Genomic DNA, 24,187 nt, shown 5'->3' with positions numbered 1-24,187 from the left:
TAAATAATTTTTCTTTTCTTTTCTCCAAAATTACAAATCTTACATATTTTGAGAAATGAATTTCTCAGTTGAATAAAAGCACAAAATAAAAATGATATACATATAAATTTGACATTCAATAATGGCTGGTAAGACAACCAAGTGAGTTTGTATCACCATATATAATTATGTATTCAATAGCCAGGAGCCAACAACCAAATAAAGCACCAACCCTCACAAAATTACCACAAATAATATAATTAAGTTAAGTATACCTGGCACTGTTCCTCCTTCCCCACCATTTCTTTTTCGCCCTGTCAAGCCCGGCATCTTCATTTCCTAGTTTGTTCAATATCACCTTTGTTTCCCGTAGCCTTGTTCCGTAATCCTTCTTCCAACCTTCAAACATCTGCTTCAACCTTCTGAGCTCACGGTCCGGATTCAAACTTGCTTCTACTTGGCCTGATTTTACCTCCACCAAGAACTTTGCATCGTCTCCAAATACTTGGCTTCTTTGCTCAAATTCTTCAGCCAACCTACTTATAACACTCAAACCTGCACTCATTGGTCTCGCACTATGCCCGTTAGTTTCCTGACTCCTGTAGTTACTCCCCGAGTCCCAGTCCCTTTCGTCACTTGCATTGACCGACGCATCAGAATTTCTCTCAGAATCATCAATGGCAAGGCTCTTCTTTGCAATCGAGAGACTCGATTGCAGGGATCTCATCTGCTTCTGCCACACTTCTTCCATGGACTTCATTTTTAGCTCATATTCAGACCAACGGCTCTCATATTGCTGGAGCCGCTGGTGGAGAATATCATTCTCCTCCTCTTTCTCTCTTAGGGCAGCCTCAGCTTTTAATACTCTTCGCTGTAATTCAGCAAGATATGATGCTTTCACCAACACCTCAGCTGACTCGTTGCCCTGTCAGATTGTTAAAATAGTTTAACATCTCAAAGAAAAAAAGAGTTGGAATTCTTCTAGCAATATCTGCACTACACATTCTATAGAATAACATAAAAACCAACACAAACAAAAAGGGTAAGCTTTTAATGCGGTTACACCTCCCAAAACGAAGAAAGAAAACCTAGATTAAACAAGTCTTGGCACTGCTAAAGCAACATACTGCATCAGAAGTGTGACTGTAATCTGATTGTATACCAATATTTGGTGGCAGGACATTATATAAAGAGATTTTATAAGAATTTCAAGAAACCAAGTATCAATTTGAGATGAAGAGAAATTAAAATCTGTAGTTAACAAAAAAAACAGATTCTGCCAAGCAGTCCACACCTAATGCATTTTAAAAATAAAGAAATAATCGAGTTATAAAAATGTTGAATTATCTTTTAAAATACACTGAAAAGTATTTCACCTTGAGGAGATATTTTCCGCGGAAATGTTTGAGGAAAATAAATTACATTTTGTTGTTTGGCTTTCACAAGGAAATAAAATTTTCGATGTTTGGCTAACATTGAAATTTATCCAATGAAATGTTCGACACCAATTTAATACTCCCTCCGCCCCAAATTGATAGACAATTTATGACAAACACGAGTATTAAGAAATTGAGCTTATCTAAAATGAGTTAATTTATAATTTAATATTTAGTTTTGTCTTTTGATATCTTTTGTTGTTTTTAATGCATTCAACCATAATAATGACATATATGACAATTAAACATTCAAGCAATAAGTGACAGCCTATAATTTGGGATGAAAAAAATGAAAATAGCGTCTATCAATTTGGGACGGAGGGAGTAATATTTATCACATATAGCTAAAAACATTTAAATCAGCCTATGATTATAGATATCACATATATGGCCAAAAAATTGGGTGCCATGATTATGATAGTAAATACCATGACTGATAATAAACACTAAAGCCACGGCATATAATTACAGAGTTTTCGGAAGTCGTTGCTATTAAATACCATGGCTATGATTTCTAGATTATTTCGGACTAGTCACACTTGATCATGAGTTGTGTATTGGAAACCAACTCCCGATTATCAGAATAGGAAGTTGTTTCCCCCTATTTATGAGTTATTTTCACTTGACCAGTAAGTTATATTTCTTGTGACCTTTTTTTTTCAATAGTGCCTCAATTGTCAGATAATAGAGGAATAGTTTCCGGAAACAAACAAGCCAATGTGGAGAAATTAACCTAGGAATAAAAAACTTATGAAGCAGACAAAAATACCAAACTTCAGTACCTTAGTTCCCCCATGTATCAATAAACCTATATTGCCTGAACATCTTCTGACCAACCATCCACGAACACCTGCACCATATAGCAGAAAAATAACTTAAGGCTCCAACTTGACATGTGTGCTTTAATTTAATAACCATCCAAATATCCAACCTAAATAAGCCAGCCTGGTTAACAGGTTCTGCCATATAGCTGTCTAAACCAACAAATTACTCTCATGCAAAACCTCATTTTAAATCTTCTTTCATTTAAAAAAAATTGAAGTCACCAGGGACACTATGGCCTGAAACCCACTAACTAAAACATTAAGAAACCAAACCAGCTTCCAGTTATTTGCTGCTCCAAATGTGTAATGATGACCAGCAAAATTGTCTGTCTTAACTCGGACATCAAAAGTGATGAAATGGTCCAAATATTATATTTATTTAGCTAATGGCGTGCTGAACATTTATAAGATATGCACTTAAACCTCAAAAGTTACAGCTTCACCAGATTATCTTTTTACAGAATAGACATGAATCAAAAATTAACATACCCGATTGTATCACAATTGAAGCCTCATGTATGTCCTTGTATCTTTTCCTAGAGATTGAGCTTTTTACTTGCCTTTGTATAGCAACAGCAGCTCTATGTCTTTGTAGCAAGACTCCATATTCCTTTCTGATTTTTTCTCCTCGAACAACTGCATGTAGATTAACGATTGTCAAAGAGATAAACATAAAGTGCTGCGATTTCATCTCTTTTTCTTATTTTTTTAAATTAAAAACAGGTTGATGACTTGAGAATAGTTAAGAGAGCATTACATGACTGAAGGGTGGCAATTCCTCTTTTAAGCTCTCCAAGATAACGGCGAGCTTGGTGCCCCCTAAAACAGCTTTGAACAGCCAAAATACCATGAAGAGTACGGTTCCTTGTATCCTCGAGCACGCCAATCTGCATTGATTTCCTTGAAAGTTGTGACACATCCATGGGTAAACAATAAAGCATATAAATAAGGCAAGTATTATTCATCTGGTATATACAATAATTGGATATATGAAAAGAATAAAAAAAAAAAACTGTTCCAATACAATATGATACAAAATGCAAAAAGTTCTAATAGACATCCATGATATATGTATCAGGTATTAAAAAAAGGATATATTCTGATATGAATCATTGAAAAGGATACTTATCCAGAATGGTTATTGTTTAACTAATGAAGCATAAAGAGGTTGAGAACTTGAGATAACAAACATGCAGAAATCGTGACACATGCATGCAACTCCAGATACGAAATCACTACATTTTCATATGATAATATGCACACACATATCATCAGCTATATCTATAAAGATGCTAATAATATGAAGATAGCTCTTCCAATTTCAGGTTCAGAATTTCAAATAACAAGACATGTGAACATTTTTGGTAGCATAGAGAGGGTTGAGAGAGATGAAATAAATATCATTATTTTAGCATTGAATTTGAGGGAGGAATTTGGGGTTTAAGTTAAATATCCCTGCTTGAATTAGAAGAAATGGGACACTGATGAAGCAGCCATGAGTCAGCTGCTACAAAATTAGATACATATACCTCCTAAATCATGCAATTTTAATAGCTATTATAGGTTGTGATAATAAAAAAACGATTAAATGCAGATTAAATCTCGAACCTTAGCGTTATTGGCAAATAAAACATGAACTTTAAAACTTGGCAAGATCAGTCACCAACTTTCATGTTTTGGAAAATTAGAATCCGAATCTATTTTCCAATGAAAACATGCTGATGTGGAAATTTGAATATACACAGTTCCGGCAGCCAGATCGGCGTTTTTTCAATGGAAAGATTGGTGTTCCCGATTTGCCAAAACATGGAAGTTGGTGACTGATTTTGCCAAGTTTTAAAGATCATGTTTTACTTGCAAATCATTCTAAAGTTCATGATTCTTTTGCAATTTACCCTAAAAAAACATAAATCTCTAAAGAAAATTTAGGAGCTAATTTCATATATTACATGACAACCCAAAACATACATGCATTGAAAATCCAAAATTAATGAATCCAATTGTCATGCACTTCCAGAAATTTAGTCATCTTTACTGAATATATTCGCTTTCCAAGTTGTATGAACAGCCATGTATGCATGTGCAAGTATGAAATAAATTTAAATTGGTGCTACAAATTTTAATATTCTATTAAATATAGCCATAGATATACATAGATTTATCATTCACCTGACCAGTGCGGAAAAACAATTTTGTGTAGCCAACTTGATACATCTCGGGCATTATATTGAACTGGTGAAGAATGGCAACTGAAACACCAAGTGGATCCTGCGATGCAGCATTTTCCAGCAGAAGAAACCCATATCTGATTACAAGATAGAAGCATATAGCAAAAACCTCAGAAGGACAAACATCATACTATACTTTGGAAGACATGAGAAATATAACAAGTGAATTTCTTTACCTTCTGGCAAACTTCTGATGCGACATTCTGGTAGGAAAACCGGACCTTGATATACGAACCACCTCTAGGACTCCACAACATCTCAGTTGCTGCAATACTAGTCCTTGCTCATATGACCCAGGAGACTGAGAGTTGTTGGGTTTTATGCAGCGTATGAAATGCGGAGTCGTAGTCTCTAGGCGTTGCATCAATTGGAATAGTTGACTCTATCCAACAAAAGTTCAGTTAGAAGAGGAAATACCACCAAGAAGTTGAACTGTATTTTCTTAGGGTCATCTGTGTTAAAGTCATCACTTTATGGATGTTGTATTCAGTAAATTTGTAGACAGATGCAAAATGCTTGACAGTTGACAATCACTTACATAATATAAAAGATTCACTTTTTGAGGCTAAATTTCTTACATGCACTCAAAGACATGTTGAAGTATGAAATGAATTAGTTCAAGAGATATGAGGACGGCTAAAAAGTAAATGTAAGGATCTTTCACATAATTAAAATAAAAGATTTCATTACATTGGGCCACAACATATGAGGTCGAGAAAGGGAAAGAAAGGAAGGCTATGGCACAAACTGTAGCCAAAATACCAAGAAACAAGGCAGCTATAAATGCAGATATGTTTTCCCAATATTTCTGAGTACAAATTTAAATTTGAAAAAAAAAATATCAAAGTTTGCAGTAAACAAGTCTATGACTCATCCTTACTATTTCCTAAGCTTTTCATGCCAGTGTAATTATGTAATTTAATTTTCAAGAGTGAGAACAAACACCGGGAACAATACCTTGAACTTAGTAGCAACACTCAACTTTTGAGAATCTGCTCCACCTGCTTTATATAAAGGACCAACCACAGGCTTCTCTGATTGGGCAAGCATACTGGAAGCAAAGATCCGAGGAAGATGGCATGAGCATGACGACAATAGGTAAATGGAATCTAAGTGTAACAAGTCCCTATTCTTCTCCAAAAATCCTGTGGTATCATATGTAACCTGCGCAATGGACAAATTATAATATTAAACTGTCAGGTAGCTTTCACATGGAAAATGCTTTGCAGTGAACCAAAGATCAAGAACTTTATAGACCTTCAAAGAAGTTTGACATTGCAACAATACCTAAACGGTGAAAAAGCAGAAAAGGGAAAAATTATGAAGGATTCAATTCTCGAAAGTTGCATACCTCCCCCGCATAATGGCACACTGTGAAAGCTTTGCCTCGCTCTCCTCTGAAACATGAATTAGAGTGTACGTGCTGCTTCAGCTTGTTGGCAAATGTCAAATCTGTGCCATTTGGAAAAGTGGATTCCTCATCTAACAAAGATAATAGGCCCACAGGTTTCTGCATGAGAAGAAGCACAAAGAAGAAACTCAAGTTGCAAAAAATACAAAGATAAGCCAATTTACATGATCCACCAGAAATACTCATAGCACAAAAACATTAGCATTACAAACAAATATACAAAAGCATTTTTCGAGAATTCTGGAAAATAAATAACTGAGATGTAATACTGCATGAGAGATCTGAAATCCAATGAATTACAAAGCTATTCATCTAAGAAAAATATTGAAATCAATATACAATCAGCATTCCAAGACATGACAAATCTACTCAACTTAAAATTCAAGAAATTGGTTTTAGCACATTGGCCAAAGGTACACGTTGGACCGTCAAGTTAGGTCGGGATTTCAACTCAGGCCCTGCATGTTTTTTGTTCCCATGATGAGCTTAACATATTTAACAAAAAAAAAAGTACAAAATGGACTGTCCATTGAAAGAATCTCATATACCATTAACTTCCTCTTATGTGGACAATACATGGCGCCTCGAAGGGTCTTTCGCCTTTAATAACTATGCTTTTAAAATTCTTATGTTTATCATAAAATTTGAATTATTAATAATAATTACTCCCTCGGTCCCAATAGAGTTGTCCAATTTGAAAAAAAAAATTGTCCCAAAACTCTTGTCCACTTTCAAAAAGTAATTAACTTTTATAGCCAATTTTTCTATATTACCCCTATAAAAGATCCACTAATGAGTAAATTAAAAGTAAATAGTAAGTGGACCCTATATTAAATAGGGGTATGACAAGAAAAGTAAGAAAAAATTTACAAAACCAATAAACAATAATTGCTTTTCTTAAACTATGTGATAAAGGCAAAGTGGACAACTCTATTGGGACGGAGGGAGTAGTATTTTATGAGAAATTGGTGCCTAACTTTACTCAGGCTAGCTCTTTTTTTACACCTTGCACCTGAGGAAATATAGAGATGTATCACCTTAGTACCGAGTAGCGCTTTTAACTACCTCGTAACATACTAAATGACCTCAAAAGCTAAACATACTAGATTGTGAGACCCGAAAAATAGAGTTCATGTGTTTATTTGAAGTGAGATCTTTATCAATTTTTTAACACATGGCTTTAGTAGCAGATGTTATTACTAGATCAGAGATAATTTACAGCATTTTACTGGAAATATAATTGAATATATCATAAGACAAAGCATACATGGAATAAGAATCTTGACGAAAACATGAGTGCGCATGAAACTTGCGAGGTTTGGAGTTTGGTCTCATAACATGAAACAGATTCACTGGAACTAAACATTTATTTAAGTATGTGAGAGCACTGTTAACACAAACATGTCAATTTATTTAGCACACAGCGTGTTTGCAATTTTCTCGTAGGACAGCAAATATTGATCATCATTGCACATAAAGATGCTGAATTGGCTCGCATTGCAATTACTACATCTTAAATAAAATGCAAATATACACAATAATTAAAAGAAAACAAAAATGTTCACCTACATGATTTTTAGAAAAACAGGGACTGGAACACAAATTTTAATACACTGGTAACACGGAATTAGACAAATCCAATCAAAAGATCCAATAGAGAAGAAGAAAACGTACCTATTCCTTGCACAAATAAAAGGTTAAAAATATAATGCAGATATAAGAGTTTTCAGCAGCGGGCACTTTACCTTTTCAAAAAGATTAAGACAATCTTGATTGTCTTCAAAATCGACTTTTGCCCAGTCAATGCCATCCTGAATATATTCCTATAGAAAATGAAAATCCAATTAGCATATGCAATACAGGTGCATCGTTGTGTCTACCAACCATGTAGACAACAGTATTATTCTGGTAGGACTATTGGTTGTATAATGATATTTTTATTATTGATGTAAAGACTGGGTCTAACATGAGCAGAATTTAAAAATCATATGCAGATGGTATATTGTGATGCAAGGTTGTAATAACAACTTATTCTTTTTCGTTCCAAGGCCAGACTTCTAAAGGAAACCTTAGTAAATCCTGAACAATTGTTATTAAATTACAAGCACTTCATAACTAATATACAAACACTTAAAAGGGCCACCAACATAGAAGTATCAATTGCCATCAATTTGACAGATAAACAAGAACGTGTAACAGTCATATATCAAAGTACTCGCATCATTTCTGGCCAGGAATGTAAAATTCTAAGAATACGAGTGAATTAGAGACGAGCTAAACTTGACCAATTAGTACAGCTACAAGATTTATCATATATTTGTCGATAATAAGTTCTTCAGACCTGAGGAATGACCATTGCTTTATATATCAGCTAATTATATTTGGATTGAAGTCACGTTTACATTACCTTATGATTTAAAGAATTAAAGGTCTACTAATAACCTGGTAGTTATTTCATGAAAGCACGATGAGCACCCGAAAAACTATGAATCTCCAAAAGAATGAACCAAATCTACTATGATTTACATAGAGTTTCACTTACAACATTCGACAATCATCAAAAAATGGTTACTTGAAATGAATTCCAACTGTAAATTAGATTACCATAATTTCAAAAACATCAATATGCTTAAAATTTATAATTTGTTTTTAGAGAGATTGCAGTCATAAGGTTATACACAGAGTTTTAATTTGATCATGTTATTTGTGCAGTTCAGAGATGCTTTTATTTTTTTGACAGTTCATTAGATGCTTACTCGTGATTATTTTTTTGAAAACAGTTCAACAATCAGTCCATGAACAAAATAAGACATTCAATTTGAATAATAAAACAATAAATCTGTGTACATCTATCAATAATAGTTTAGATACAATGTCCAAGGAAATAGTTTAGATTTTATCATCCATCATCCATGTATAATGAGTATTATTTTGACAAGACTTACATAAAACGACTTAAGTAGCAATTTGCCCCCTCAACTTGTAAACAATGGGCAATTAACACATAAATTAACTTTGTGGGCAAATTAATACACGAACTTGGTGATATGGGCAATTATCCCCATTTTGGCAAATTACTTTACAAGTTAAGGGGGTAAATTGCCAATTGAGGGGACAATTAACTTACAAATTGAGGGGCAAAATTTCAAAATGGGGCTAATTGCCTATAATTATTCATGTACTAATTTGTCCACAAAATTAATTTATGTTTTAATTGCCCATTGTTTACGAGTTGAAGGGGCATATTGCTATTTAAGTCTACATAAAACAGTAAATATTGCGTAAAAAATATTCTAAGGAAAATCTGACATCTAGAAATATGACTCAGCCTTTGACTATAATTCACATTACAATAAAGAACAAACTGAACATATAGCCTCTTATGCTCATTTTGTTAAATACCTTATTTGAACGATTTCATAGACCAGTGAAACTTTTGAGGAAAAAGGGGGGGAAAAAGGAAGTTTGATATTTCATATCCTTTCCTCAATGAGGAAAAAAAAAAAAATTCTACAAGATCATAAATATGGAAATTAAAAAATAATGGAAGGGAACAAAGAAAATAATATCAAACATTATTTCTATAATTTTCAGCTGTAATTAGAACTATATCAGGATTACCTCTTGCTCTAACTTGAATAAATGGCGGTTAAAGTGTTGCTGCAATCTCTCATTTGCATAATTTATGCAAAATTGTTCAAAACTATTCCTCTGCAGAAACATATGACATTACATGAGCAAGGCAAAAGATTGACCCAGACACAGAGCATCACAACAAACTGTAACATACTTTAAATGATTCAAATCCATAAATATCAAGAATGCTGATAGATCTTCCGGTTCGCCTTTTGCCAACTGCAAGAGACTTATTGATTTGCTCGACCAACCAATCAAATAAACAAGCGTAGATTGACTTCGCCAAAGCATCTCTTGAATCAATTGCCTGAAAAAGGAATTAAACACATCGTTGAATTACTTATATACAAAAATGTGATCCACGTTATGAATGTCTAATCTCATGGACAGAGAAGTCTTTGTTACTTAATGAAAAGCAAAGATGACAACATTATCGTTGAACATGAAAATGGTGGTGCCAGCTTTAATGGAAAAAATAATCCGCTGTCAAACATAGGAACCTATATAAAATCTTTGAATTTAAGATAACAGCAAGATTGCCATTTTAACGAGTTCATTTGAAAGAATACTCCAAAAGTAGACATATGAAACATATCCTCTATTCTATAAAGTAATGCAGTAATGTTAATATGTGAATACCAAATTATAATTCTCAAGGACCTTGAACAAAACACGGACAGTTTTTAACTGATTCAAAAAGATTTACCTATTTTACATTGTGAACACATCTAAACATGGCGGACAATTTTTTAAAATGAGTGAATAAAAAGAGTGCCGATGGCTACTCAGTTAACAACTCCTCCAACCTCTTCTTTTGACCACTGACCATCCAAAGGAGCAATTCCAACAACACATTTAAGCTATATGAACTTTTAACTAAACAGTAGTTCTTAAGTCTTAACCTTTCATCTCCAATGAAAAACAATTAAGTATTATATGCTAAACTAGATTGTAACTTTTGAAAATCACTATTAAACTGAACCATTGTATATGTAAAAAATTATTGTTATACACAAAAAGTGTTTCCATTTTTCTAACTATAATCAACCCACATATGTTGGCAAAAGCCCTGAATATCCTATAATGATCCTACTTGCTACCGCACATACATTTTCCAAACCTCCATTCTTTAACAAGGGCAATAGCAACAAAAAGTCAAAGATTAGAATCTTAAAAGCAACCGCTACCTATTCTTTTAATTTCAAATCCCCTCTCACAAAATACTTATACGCTGTTAAGAAAAAAGATCATACATTGCCAATTTGTTTTCTTACCTGTGATAAAGTCAACTTTTGGATGATGTTGTCATTACCAACTCTCATTTTGCGAGTCGATAAAGCTAGCTTAAGAGCCCCAACATCACATCCAATCAATTTGGCGACAGTAGTTAGACCTGCAAGATGAAAGATACAATTTCAGCTAAATCACTGGTTACCCACTTAGCCAATACGTTCCCAACCCCTACCCCACCACCCAAGCAAGAAGAAAAAGAAGATTTACTTATAGGAGACACAAATGAAGACGGCAAGATTATATTGCAGTAGGCAAAAAAACAGAGTGTGTATAAACGGCATATGGCACTGTAGTTCCCATAGAGCACTTATTGTAAGAAAGCAGCATTTGTAAGGCATGAGACAGTGGTATTCAGGTTACAGTGCAAGTCAGGGAGAAATTACTGGAAATAAACACTAATTCTGAAAAAAAATTAAATGGACTTGAACAAGTATGTTGTCAAAACTTAAGCTGATTTAGAGAAGCTTTATCTTTAAAAAGGCAGGATCTCTACAGCATTTTGAGGCTCATACCAAGGCAGAATCTCTGGGTTGCCCACATGGTGCATAATAACTTGACAGTTTATTCGTGCAGTAATGACCAATATGTTTAAGCATTATGATAAGATAATACTATTATTGGAGCCTCACCAACAACTTAGGCTTTTGAGTGAAGTAGTTATTTAACATGGCATCAGAGCCTCTATGATCAAAAGGTCTATAGTTCGATCCTTGGAATCCCCATTTGATTAATTAAGATAATTGAGCACAAGGTAAGGTGGGCATGTGTGGTTTGTTCACGGCACCCAATGGGCATTCGCGTGCGGGGATGTGTTAAGATAATTTAATTATTGGAGCCTCACCCAACAGCTTAAACTTTTGGGTGATAAATTTACTCCACAAGCTTAAAATTTAAGAATATAAAACTCTTTCCTTTGACTTTAAACTCTATGAAAGTGTCTCTCGTTGTTCTTATTTCATTCTTTTAGCATGCAGACTCAGATACAGAATGATCTATTATTCTTCTATCTAATTATCTAAATCCAATCACAAAATTAACATGAATAAAAAACTTAGGGAAATGCAAAGAATAAATTAATTAATAAGTTATTCTAAAATGATACAGCATGTGAGAATCTCATACTGCAAAAGTGAAGGAGGAGAATAAAGACACCATAATTTTATGAATCGAAAAGAGGTCAAAAATAAATTATTTAGAACTTCATTGTTTTTTCCCAAGCAAATCTTTTGAATCTTTTCACACACCAGTAATGCCAAGGGCTATTAAATACATTACTAAACTCCAATCAGCTATTTATTGCATTTTTTCCCTTTCCTATTGCTAAGTTTTAAATCCCCAACGTGTATGACATAACAGCACATCAGGTAAGCAGAAAAGATAGCAAAATGACAACTATTATTATAAAATGGGTATGGCAGTTCATATGTCATATATTTTACTCTTCAAAGAATCTTATTACCTTCATCAGTCAAAGGTTCAACATGATTTTCATTATCGACAATAGTAAATGAGATATTTCCCAACCATAGTACAGCTGCGAGCATTGCAAATACACTTTCCTGGTCTTCCTTGCTGACATGAACAGTATCTAAAGCTTCCTGAAAATAAGTAACCAGCATAAAGAAGTTGACATACAGTAAAAAAGTCATACTATCTGACCAGCAAACAATAGAAGCAAGAAGATGACAGATAAAATTTGTACCTTGACAATGCCAAATTGTTCAGCATCATTGACTCCATTAATTGAGTAGCAATTGCTTTGCCTCAAATATTTATACTCGCTTGCACTCATCAAGTTTATCTTCTCTGTGTTTCATGAAAGAATGAGCAGAAGTGATATATATGCAAGCATGCAAGTACCAGCGTAAGAAACTTTCATTGATACAAAATATTCAACTCTTTCACACATAATAAAGAAAATGGCACTTGCAATTTATGTTTATGGCATCTAGCTACTTATATGTGAGATCCATCTGTCATAGCAATTACTCTTTAGACTCGTGTTCTACAGTTCCTACAGAAGAACAGACACGAAATTAATTTGAAAACATTCATAAGTACGTTTCTAGAAAGTTGGTCAAGACTTTAACCATGGACGACAACTGGAATAACTTCAATATATATCCAATAACCAGAAAATTTTCTTGCTGATTCCTCCTAATAATAACCATGACAAATTAACCTTCCATTTGTTTCGTGGACAATATTTCCTCATTTTCTATTGTTTGTGAGGTTAACAGAAAAAAAATCAAAGTAAAATGTTTTTCAGCCAATTGTAAATAAGCCCAATTTTATAAAAAATAAAATAAAAAACTGCTTCCCTTTATTTTCCTCAACTTTTCTCCTTTCCTTGATATATGTGATGTGGCCCACATACGATATTGAATATCACTCTCTTTATTTTAGGTTAAGTTTTTTAATATTAAAAAATTCAAATATTTTTCTACGACATCCAAATAATGCAAAATATTGTATGTTCCTGAATAATAATTTTCCATAGAATATTCTTTAGAAACAAGTGGAGCAAAAGTGCTTGTTTGATTTTCCTTTAAGAGTACAAAATACCAGTACTGCAGTCAAGAATAAGTTACACGTCTGTGGTACATGTGCAGTGGCTTTAATTTTTTTAACTACTCGTCTAAAGTTTGCTGAGTAAACTATTTGAGACATAATAAATGAAAACATACATTAATCATAGAAAATATCATAAAATTCTTCTGATATATTACAATTACATAATAAAGAACTTCCTTCTTTAGTTGAACAACTAATACTACTATCTAGGTCGCAGAAAAAAACAGATATTCTAGAGTTTAAAATTTTAATCTATGCTAAAAAAAAAAGCAGTGATAAATAGAAATAGAAATCCTTCTTAGAAAGAGCTATAAATTAAAAGGAAGAATATCAACCAGTATTTGAACGCTCATAAAAGTGTGCAACATTAGCATCCTGGTAAGGTCAGGTAGAAACCATCTAATTCTATTTTATATATATTTGAGTGAAATTCCAAACCAATCAAGTCTTGAACACAAAGTAATATTGGATAACAATTATTATTATCATAGTTATAATTTGTAATTGCTATGCAAGTAACTGTAATTTTGAAAGCAATCATAAAAGCTAACTAATTATTAATAGCACTATTAATACTATAAGGAGATACATAAAAGCTAGATCTCTTAAATTCAAAAAATTAAAAAAAAAAGCTATATCTCTTTTGTACTGAAAGAAGCATATATATTAGCTCAATATAGTCTCAAATATAGCAAGTTGAAAGAACTTGATAAATTAATAGAGCAATTGATACCTCGGAGAGTAGGTGAAGCCCCAGCACAAAGCTGATAAAATATATGGTAAGATCTTTCTCCCTCCATGCACTGAACCACCCTGGACTGTTCAATTAACAAGATTAAATTTGTTAGTCATAACAGAAAATGATGGAGTATAAATAAACACCGCAAGAGTAAATCATTACCTTTTCAAGCAAAACTGTTCACCAAAAAGAAGCAAAACATAGGTCAAAACCAAGGGAAAGCATACTTAAAGATTTAAAAAGAAGATAAGATGAGATGCCAGTTGAGGCCTTAAAGTATAATTGATCTTACAAGTTTGAATTTTGGCACCCGATATTTTTCCAGTTTCACTGAAATGAATTTCGATCAATTTTCCCTGTTGTTCAGCCAAAATAAAATATTCACTTAGAAAAGCAATACTTCAAAACCTGGATACTGGTACATGAATATAGGTTACAAAACTATATCCAATCCTCATCCCTCAATATAAGTAATTCAACCTTGAGAATCAAGAAAATTTTTACAAAGAAGAAACTTACAAAACGACTTGAATTGTCATTCCTCAATGTCTTTGCGTTGCCAAAAGCTTCTAAAATGGGATTAGTTTTCAAAATTTCATGTTCTATCCCACTACCACCACCAAGAGTAGCCAAATATTGCATTGCTATCTTTGCGGTCTCAGTTTTTCCAGCTCCACTTTCACCACTGACAAAATAAATGAAAATTGTAAATACAATAAAACAAAATTGAACTAGTTTTACAGTAAAAAAGATGTCCTTTGTTCCAACAAGTTAGAATTGCACATTGCCATCTATTATGTATTATACATACATTATAAATACTTTTACATTTCATTTACGAAGAAGACCAAAAATCGTGGCACACTTTTTAGTAAAAATATTTAGCACTATAGAAAAACTACAATGTGATAGTACATCAACCCTTCTAAGGATCAATCATATAAATAGAAATAACTACAAGCTTTGCTGAGTTTAAGAATGAAACATTGCTTCCAAACCAAAAAAACCTTTGTAACATCAAAAGCCTCTAATGTTTCCCAGTGGAGGTGATACAACAGTTGGTTGTTTCTATTTTGATTTTTGGATACAGGTTTTGCTCAATTCCATCATAGAGATCACTAATAGTGAAAGGAAACGGAAAATATTTATTCCCTATTTGCAGAACATCATAGACTGTAACTCAAGCATACAATGATAAAGGAGAATAAACCAGAAAACAAAAGGACTTCGCAAGTCCTAAACTCTATAGAGTAGAAATTGGTCCCTGAACAGGCAAATAAAGGACTAAGAATTTCCTACAAACCAGTTAATTTAAAACCTACAGAAACGCAAATGCGTACAAGTATTTTTGTTCATATATAACCAATGGAATGCAGAGTATTCCCATTGCCGCAGTTCATGAAGCATCCAGTATTCCCAGTTCATCAGTCATACGATATTCCCATTTTCCACCGGAGTCGGATATGTTTTTTGGCTCAAAAGTGAATGTAAGCCAACCCCTTGACAGATATGAAAAACATCACCACATTTCAAAGTTAAAAGATCTAATTCAAAAAAATTAGTTGAGTACAGGCAGTTGGACGCCACTTGCTTCAGCACTCAGGCCATCGCTAACTCGTGGACATCAATTGAACCATCAAAGTTACGGTTAAAACTCTTATGTGCAGATCCTCATTACAAATTAAAGCAATTAATTAATTACTGCCCCTTATTAGTGAGAACTACATAAATTACAAGTTGCAATCAATTAAAGGAAAGCTTTAGTCACCACATTGAGATGATATATAATTGATTCTATTAGCGTTAATGTCTTGTCAATGTTTGAGATAATCAAAATGATTTGGCATAATTTAAGGCTAAGTTCATATGAAAACTAGTAATGTTCTACCTCCTACTAAATGTGAATCCAAAACCGGTGACTATAAAGATATCTTTAAAGAACTTCTTCCAATGAATAGTCATGGAGCTCGTAACAATAAAATCGACACAGGTGAAGTGGCATAGCAGTATATTAGGAGGATCGTAGGAATTAAACTTCGTCGTCTTTCCATAAGTAAAATGAATCAACAATAACCCCTTCCCAAACAATCCTAAAACATGCATGTTAAGTAGCTTAGTGGTAGCAGTCTAGCAGAGCTACAGAAAGAAGGAAATAAAGTTGACAAAATGTAGAACAATGCATAAATGAAAATATAGCAATTCAATGTTCACCTGTTCAGACATACTGCGCAAATAGAAAAATAATAACGAAATCATAAAAATAAAAATAAAAGTTGAATAACTCATATTCTACTAACCTTATAATGATTGATTGATTCACTTCATCTGGATAGAAAAAAGAAAAGGAACTCAAATAAGAATCACAAACATAGGCAGTCTGTAAAGAGTTGTAAAAAGCTGCAAGCTAATCTGACAAAGGTAAGATAAACTAAAACACCTCGTGTCATTTCCCTGATGGCTGTGTCTGTAATGGCATATACATGTGGGCTTTCAACAGATTTATTCTTATAGGCTTCAATAAAATCATTTCCATATAAAGGAACTTTCTTGAAGGGATTGATGGCAACCAACACTGGCCCTGCTTTTGTCTAAGTTGCACAATACACCACATTATTGAAAGCTTATGCTTTAGCAGGTAATTAGATAGAGAAAGTAATAGTAAGTTGAAAACTTACATAAATCATATCTTGATCGTATCTATACTGAAGGTTGTACAGAACCGACGGCTCATTTAAGTAACTGAGTTGCATGAGATCATCCACACCATCAAGAATATCGGGATTTGCTGGAACCAGACTTTCAGATTTCACTTTTAAAACCTATAAATAATATAAAACGCAGAAATGCATCAAATACCCAAATGCAACATAAAAACAGCATTGCCTCTTCAAAAGGTTCACATACTTTTCCATCTGATAGTGAAATGACAGACTCAGTCTCTGAAGTTGATATAATTTTTCCCAGGTGCCAATCCCCATTCGGAAGTTGAAACCAAGCTTGGAGTTTCTGAAATAATAAACTTAAACAAGTAGGTAACCAGATCAACAAATTGAATGTCAATATTATAACACTATAATTTTCATGAGTTCACAGTGATACAATATGGCTAATTGATGATAAATATATATTCCCAGAGTTCATAACATATATCTCTGATCAACATATTACCTTTTTTGAAGGGTAGGATGTGGTGTCAGACCACCTGCGTTCAGTATGAGATGTCGAGACTGAAGGTGAAGGCAAAGCAACAGTGTCCAAGTCCTCATCTCCCATAGAAGGCCTCTCTTCCACTGAAATGGCATGTCCACCATAAGGTGAATCCTCACAGACATCATTCCCAACAGTATCTACTTCTCCATCGACTGCCCCATCCCCTGAACTATCATCAACTTCATGAATACTTGAACAGATAGCAACACTATTTTCTGTAATGACATCATCTGCGTTATCCAACCGATCAGATCTTGATACATTCCCTGTGAACTTAAAATCAACAGGCAACGACTTGATCGATTGGAAGGAAGGCACGGCAGGAGACTTCTGCGACATTATTTGCGATCCTAAGGATAGAGTTAGGACATATTCCGTTAGATTAAAAAAGATGAGATAAAATGAAATCAATAAAGAAAAGCTGACTTTTCAATTTTCACTAAGAAAGTTCCCATCTAAAAATAAGCTTTAACACAACAAGACCCTACTCAGCAACTTATTTGATTTATCAAACCATGTAATGGAGGGGACCATAATTGCCAGTAACAGACCTCTAGTGCTCTTTAACACTTAATAATCAGTCACCATCGACAACATGGCAGAAATATTATTAAAAAACTCAGCCATATGACACACTATAAATCTTCAAAATCTGAATTTAACAGAAACTGCAAACTCATTACCAGGTTCAGATATTGATATTCGAAATGATCCTAAAAGCAAAATCCCAGCGTTTAGGCTTCAAAAATCATCCAGACATTAGTTTAGCTGCTGTCATCAAGAGGAAAAATAATTAACAATTCCCTACCTATTTTACTGTAATGCAGATAAAATAATCAAGTACGCAAAATCTAGAATAAATAATACTTCAAATTTCAAAACCTAACGTTGCCTCCAAATTTTTTAGCAACTAAGCAAGCACTAACACCAAAAAAACAACAAAAAAATTGCTAAAAATTAAACCGATCTACTAACAGAATTCAAAATATCAACATTAGAGAAACACATAAAATATATTTAATCCAGCAAAACTAAACAAAATCAAATATATACTTGCCTTGACAAAGTCATAAACAAACAGAGAACAGAATTTACAAATCAATTTCTCAGATCGACAACAAAACCCTAGATTATACTGAGAATTACAAAATTTAAAAATAGATTCTGAACCGGAGCTTTTTTCTTTACATTGCTAACCAAAAATAGAAAAAAAATACATACATGCGCACCTCAGAAGGAAGTAAGCAAGCGAGTAGCAAAATGTATGTACAGGTGAGTGAGAAAGCAGATGCTGAAAGAAAGTGTAGGGAGTGTTTGGCAGGCCAGAAAGTGGAAGAAAGAGAGAGAAAATTATTTTGTGGAAGTGGAAAGAAAATTTAAAGGTGTGTGTGCAGAAGCAGCTTTTGTTTGCTCAGCTTTGCTTGACACATAAATTAAAATTGGACAAATATACTTTTTCCATTTTATTTTTGGAGAGCTAATAAATAATTAGTGGTAACTGTTTTTTCATATTACTTAACTGAAATTCATTCATTTTAATATTTTTCATGTCTTTAAATTTTAAATATTATAGAAATTATTATTATGATACTTTTGTATTGATATTTAAAATATACTGCTAAGTTTTAGATTTAATTTCTTCCACAAACGCCCGCCTTCTCTAAATTTTTTTTAAAAATGCCAATTTTATTAAAAAATAAAAATCATTAATTTTTGAGAAAATCACAAAATTACCACATTAATTAATCACTATTTCACAAATTACCACCTAACTCTCCTATTTTACATTACTACCAAAAACAATTGAAACTTTACAACACCACCATCTCTATCATATGATGCCACGTGTAATAGACAGCTCATTACTGTCGGTGAGAATCTACCACGGGATTAGCACCTTGTTTATTGTTGCATTCTCTTAAAATACGGGTTTTTTTCCTAACTGCTTCAAATAACACATGAATTTTTCCTTTTCAAAAGATATCAAATCAAAAACACCTCACAAATACACAAAATATACCATCGTCTTCTTCCTCAAAAATAGCATCGTCTTCTTCCTTAAATCTAATTACCATAAGATACTGTTCTACATCTTTTATTTCAATATTGTATCATCATGGAATCTATTACAGTGATGATACAATACAAAGGCAATTGGATTGAAGCAAATCAATATGCAGATTTTGAAGTTATTGGTGTCCTGATTCCTCAAAATTCTACATATTTGGATCTTCTACATATAATAGCACAAGAAATACAAGTAAATTTGGAAAAACAGAATATTGAGATAAAATATCAAGTAAAGATTCAGTATTCACCACTCAAAATCAGTGATGATTCAAGCTTCAGATTTTACTTAGAAATCAAGAAAAAGAAAATCGACTTCACTAAGTATCCTCTCAGCATCGTAGTTATCAGTGATACTAGCCATATACAGATGCATCAGCAAGTGTTTCAACAACTATTTCACAATCAAACAGAGACCAAGATACCATATCGATACACTATAGATACATGTCTGATACATTCGACGAAATAGGTCAGTATACAAAACTTCTTGCAATTGATATAATAGACTGTAACGATGATCAAAATCAAGAATCAGTATCAGATCTACTACAAGATATAGATCTGACAGTTAGAAAATCTTTTAAAGATAAAGCTACTCTTCAAGCATGCTTACGACTTCATACAATCAATAATCACTACCAGCAAAAGACAGTTAAATCATGTCAAAAGAACATTTTTGTAAAATGTATCGATGATACATGTCAATGGTATCTGAAAGCGGCAATTAATGTGCACACAAAACAGTTCATCATTCGTAAACAAGACATGAACCACACATGCCCGATAGAGACCAGATTCAGCAATCAAAAACAAGCATCATCATCACACATAGCGGAATCCATCAAAATGAAGTATCTAAATGTCAAAGCAACATACACACCAGTAGATATAAGGACTGATATGCAGACTTTACATGGAGTCAAGATCAGTTATATGATGGCTTGGAGATCAAGAGAGTTGGCGTTTGAAATGTTAAGAGGAAAGCCTTGTGAATCTTACAAATCGCTGCCTACTTTTTTATATATGCTTGGAACTAGAAACCCGGGATCTAGCATAAACATACAATTGAGAGATGACAGCACATTTTTGTATGTATTTATAGCATTAAAAGCTTCAATTACAGGATGGCAATATTGCAAACCAATAATTGTAGTTGATGCTACATTCTTGAAGGCAACATTTGGTGGCACACTTCTTGTTGCAACAGCTCAAGATGCAGCTGGAAAGATGTTTCCTCTAGCATTTTCTGCTGTGGATTCAGAAAATGATGACTCATGGCATTATTTCTTCACTAAAATAAAACAAGCCTTTGGAACAAGAGAAGGTATCTGCATTGTATCAGATAGACATCTCAGCATAGAGTCAGCTATTAAAAGGATTTATCCTGAAGCTACTCATGGCGTATGCATGTTTCACCTTCTCAATAACCTCAAGACAAATTTCAAGAGAAATGCCAAGAAACTTAAAGAACCTTTCTTTGCAGCAGCAAAAGCATACACCGAGATTGAATTTGACTATCACATGAAAGTGTTGGACAACTTAGATGCTCGAGTAAAACCATTTCTTCAGCAAATCAAATATGAAAGGTGGTCAAGGGTACATTCTCTCAAAAACAGGTATAAAACTATGACATCTAATTTAGCTGAATCATTAAACGCAGCAATAGTACATGCAAGAGAACTGCCGATCACAGCCTTATTTATGCACCTACATGACCTCCAACAAGATTACTCATACAAACACATAAAAATTGCTATCGATACAGTCATAACACTTTCAACAATCCATGAAGATATACTTCTGCAAAATTATATTTATTCACTGAAACTACATGTATGTAAAACTCATATTAAAAAGTACAACACTATTTTATGTTGTATCAATAATGTATATTTTATATATCCGCTTTTCTGTGAACTTCATAAATTTCTGTCTTTTCTATGTATCAAATATGTATATAAACGGTATCTTGATATTGTTTTTATTAGACTAGGTGAAACCATCTTCAGATGATATCATAACAGTTCTCGAGAATGGTAAAAAGTACACAGTCAACATGGTCGAGTGAACATGTACATGCAAAAGGTTTGATATCGATGAAATTCCTTATAAACATGTCGTAGCATTTCTAGCCGACAAGAACATTGAACCTTATGCGTACTGCTCAAGATACTATACAAATACAGCTATGTTAGCGACATATTCTGAAACTGTATATCCATTTGAGAAGGAAGAATAATGGATTATTCCAGAACATATCAAGAACATGATTGTCTTACCACCCCAATATAGAACACGAACTGGAAGGCCTAAAAAGAGTAGGTACACGTCAAAGTGGGAAAATCCGAAAAACGATCCGAATAAAGGGCACTGTGGAAAATGCGGACACGCTAGACATAATAGGAAGACATGCCGAAACAGGTCAAAAGTTACCTAGATTATTCATTTCTTTCAGTGTTTTTTATTCTATTTTAAATTTTTAAGTATTATATACAATTCTGATACATTAAAGATTGATGTATGTCAATTTCTAATTGCGTAGAACATATATATCTGATATTATATTAAATTGCATATACATATATTATACAGGATTGATACATACATGATACACAAATATTACATACAGTATCACAAAAACAATTACATATGTATATCTGGTAACATGTTAAATTCAGATACATATATTATACCTGTAAGATACATATATGATACATTCAACTAGAAAGAAAGTGCAAGTGTAAATAAAAAAGGAATATTAAAGTAAAAACATTACTTCATTAATTCAAATAAAAAACATTGTTTACTTCATTAATTCAAACAAAAAACAGTGTTCAAACAAACCTAAAAAATAAAACACACAAAAAGCATAAAAAACATTGTTCATTCAAAATAACAACTACAGTTTCACTTTTCCAGCTCGAATCCTGTATCTTCTTGCTTTCACATTCTCTTCCATCTGGTCCTTGTCCTGATAACTCTCTGATTCACTCACAACATTAAACATATTCTTCCATTTTCCATACTTATAAAGACCAAAAGACAAACGCTTTCGATGAGCATTCACATCATATTCTTTTATAAGCTCCCGCTCTCTCCCATGCACAATATATTCAGCAAAAGAGAATGCAAAAACTCCATAATCACTGCATATAAAAAAACACAAAAATACATGTCAGATACAACATATATGTAAAATAAATAAGCTTACAAAAACTATACTTACTTAAATTGTTGTTCTGACAGGTCATATTTAACAATCAACTCAAAAGAATCTTCTAATCCTTGACTTGTATAGAACGGTGAACGCAAATCAGAAAAGGAATTATCTTTGAACACGTCAAGCTTAGAAAGAAATAAAGGAAGATAAGCGGCATAATTCATCCCAATCAGTCTAGTTGACGAAGCACTCAAAGTTGAATGCATGGAATTATAGATTGTGATCGTCATGAGCTTAAAATCCAGCAATGCAAGAGCCCAATGATTATTTGAAGACACATGGAAAGGGATCAGCACATATTCACACTCAATCCATGAAGTATTCACAAGCATACGTTTGCCACGTATATACTGAAAAATTGGATGCTCTTCATAAATCAATTCTCGATCTCCGGTATCAATGAAAAGCCTCACAAAAGCTTGAAAAGTTTGATCGAAACAATTGTCGGTTGTTGTGAACTTCATTTGTATGCTACTGTTATATTTGCCTTTCTTCCTCAGATAGTAAAATAAGATATCCATGTGCTGCATTAACAAAATGTATTATAAGTGTACTAAAATTATCTTTAAGTAAAATATATGTATCAAATGTGTATCATAAGTATATCATATGTGTATCACAACTAAATAATAAACAGCAATTACCCATGTATTCAATGACTGTCCACCATACTCCAGAACGAAGAAAAAAAAAATCTTTCGCATCAATGACATCAACACCAAAATTGAAAGGAGGAATGATAGAATTTTCTGCTACCTTAATAAATCTTCCTCTGAAAACAAAATATATCAAAAACTATAAAATATCGATAAAAAGTTTAAATCTAAACAAAAAAGAGCTTACTCTCTAGCCTTGGGATATCTCAAATGTCCTTTACCAATTTAGTCATGATACTCCGGCAATTCATCACACATTGAAACATCTCCTAAATTATTGTCCAATGGACACAATTTAGGAACAACATGCGGTATTCCTTGTTTCCAGAACTGAATTCAGCCAAGTATGGAGATTTCAATAAATTACTCGGCTTGATATTCCGTTTGTTATCCAAAGGAGTAGTAAAATTCTTCTTCTCAGCAAATAAAACCTCATCAGCAACCATTTTCACACCAACTTCATTTACTCACCCCATAGAAACCTAAAATTTAGAAAATAACAATTATAACATAAATATACATAATTGGTACATATTTAATACAGCATTGATAGACAACATACCTCGCCGGCAGCCATTTTCACATCAGCCGTTTCTAAACCAACCTGACTTACATTCTCAACAGAGGCCTAAAAAAATTAAAATTGAGATATAAAATAAAAAATTAAGCATGAAAAAATTAACTTTAAAAAATAACAATTATAACACAAATATACTTAAATGATACATATTCAATACAGCATTGATACACAACATACCTCGCCAGCAGCATCCGTTTATAAACCAACCTGACTTACATTCTCAACAGGGACCTAAAATTAAAAAAAAATATATATAAAATAAAAATTAAGCATGAAGAAATTAAATTATACCTCAACATGCATCGATCTATCATCACCGCCATCATCATCT

General features: G+C 33.0%; 1 protein-coding gene across 5 annotated transcripts; it reads right to left on the bottom strand.

The window, feature by feature from the left end:
• Positions 1–68: 68 nt before the first annotated feature.
• On the bottom strand, positions 69–18,757 carry LOC126680371 (myosin-1-like). 5 transcript variants are annotated; one of them, XM_050375489.2, is made up of 25 exons: positions 18,552–18,757; positions 18,014–18,101; positions 17,289–17,680; positions 17,025–17,126; positions 16,796–16,939; positions 16,558–16,708; positions 16,418–16,445; positions 14,640–14,805; positions 14,413–14,476; positions 14,283–14,296; positions 14,115–14,199; positions 12,510–12,613; positions 12,267–12,405; positions 10,789–10,907; positions 9,669–9,821; positions 9,500–9,589; positions 7,624–7,701; positions 5,819–5,977; positions 5,425–5,631; positions 4,644–4,849; positions 4,409–4,544; positions 2,997–3,126; positions 2,729–2,875; positions 2,198–2,265; positions 69–904 (listed from the first exon to the last, which is right to left on the bottom strand). In XM_050375489.2, exons 3-25 carry the CDS (start codon positions 17,667–17,669, stop codon positions 245–247), a joined length of 3,531 nt encoding a protein of 1,176 aa, XP_050231446.1. In that variant the 5' UTR covers positions 17,670–17,680; positions 18,014–18,101; positions 18,552–18,757; the 3' UTR covers positions 69–244. The 5 variants fall into 5 exon arrangements, with proteins under 5 accessions (XP_050231446.1, XP_050231444.1, XP_050231445.1 ...); XM_050375487.2 differs by having other exon boundaries at positions 18,014–18,098; XM_050375488.2 differs by having other exon boundaries at positions 18,560–18,757.
• Positions 18,758–24,187: the final 5,430 nt, after the last annotated feature.

This window comes from Mercurialis annua, linkage group LG5, assembly GCF_937616625.2.
Source record: "Mercurialis annua linkage group LG5, ddMerAnnu1.2, whole genome shotgun sequence".
Taxonomy (NCBI): domain Eukaryota; kingdom Viridiplantae; phylum Streptophyta; class Magnoliopsida; order Malpighiales; family Euphorbiaceae; genus Mercurialis; species Mercurialis annua.
The sequence above is the reverse complement of the archived record's forward strand: the minus strand, read 5'-3'. Positions and strand labels throughout refer to the sequence as shown.

Bases quoted from the DNA above. Each gene is read 5' to 3' on its own strand.
- LOC126680371 (XM_050375489.2), bottom strand. From the start codon at position 17,669: ATGTCGCAGAAGTCTCCTGCCGTGCCTTCCTTCCAATCGATCAAGTCG. The intron at 14,477-14,639 runs GTAAGTTTCTTC...GCTGAACAACAG, and splicing joins ATGACAATTCAAGTCGTTTT to GGAAAATTGATCGAAATTCA. The intron at 12,614-14,114 runs GTATCAATTGCT...CATGAAACACAG, and splicing joins GGCTTCACCTACTCTCCGAG to AGAAGATAAACTTGATGAGT.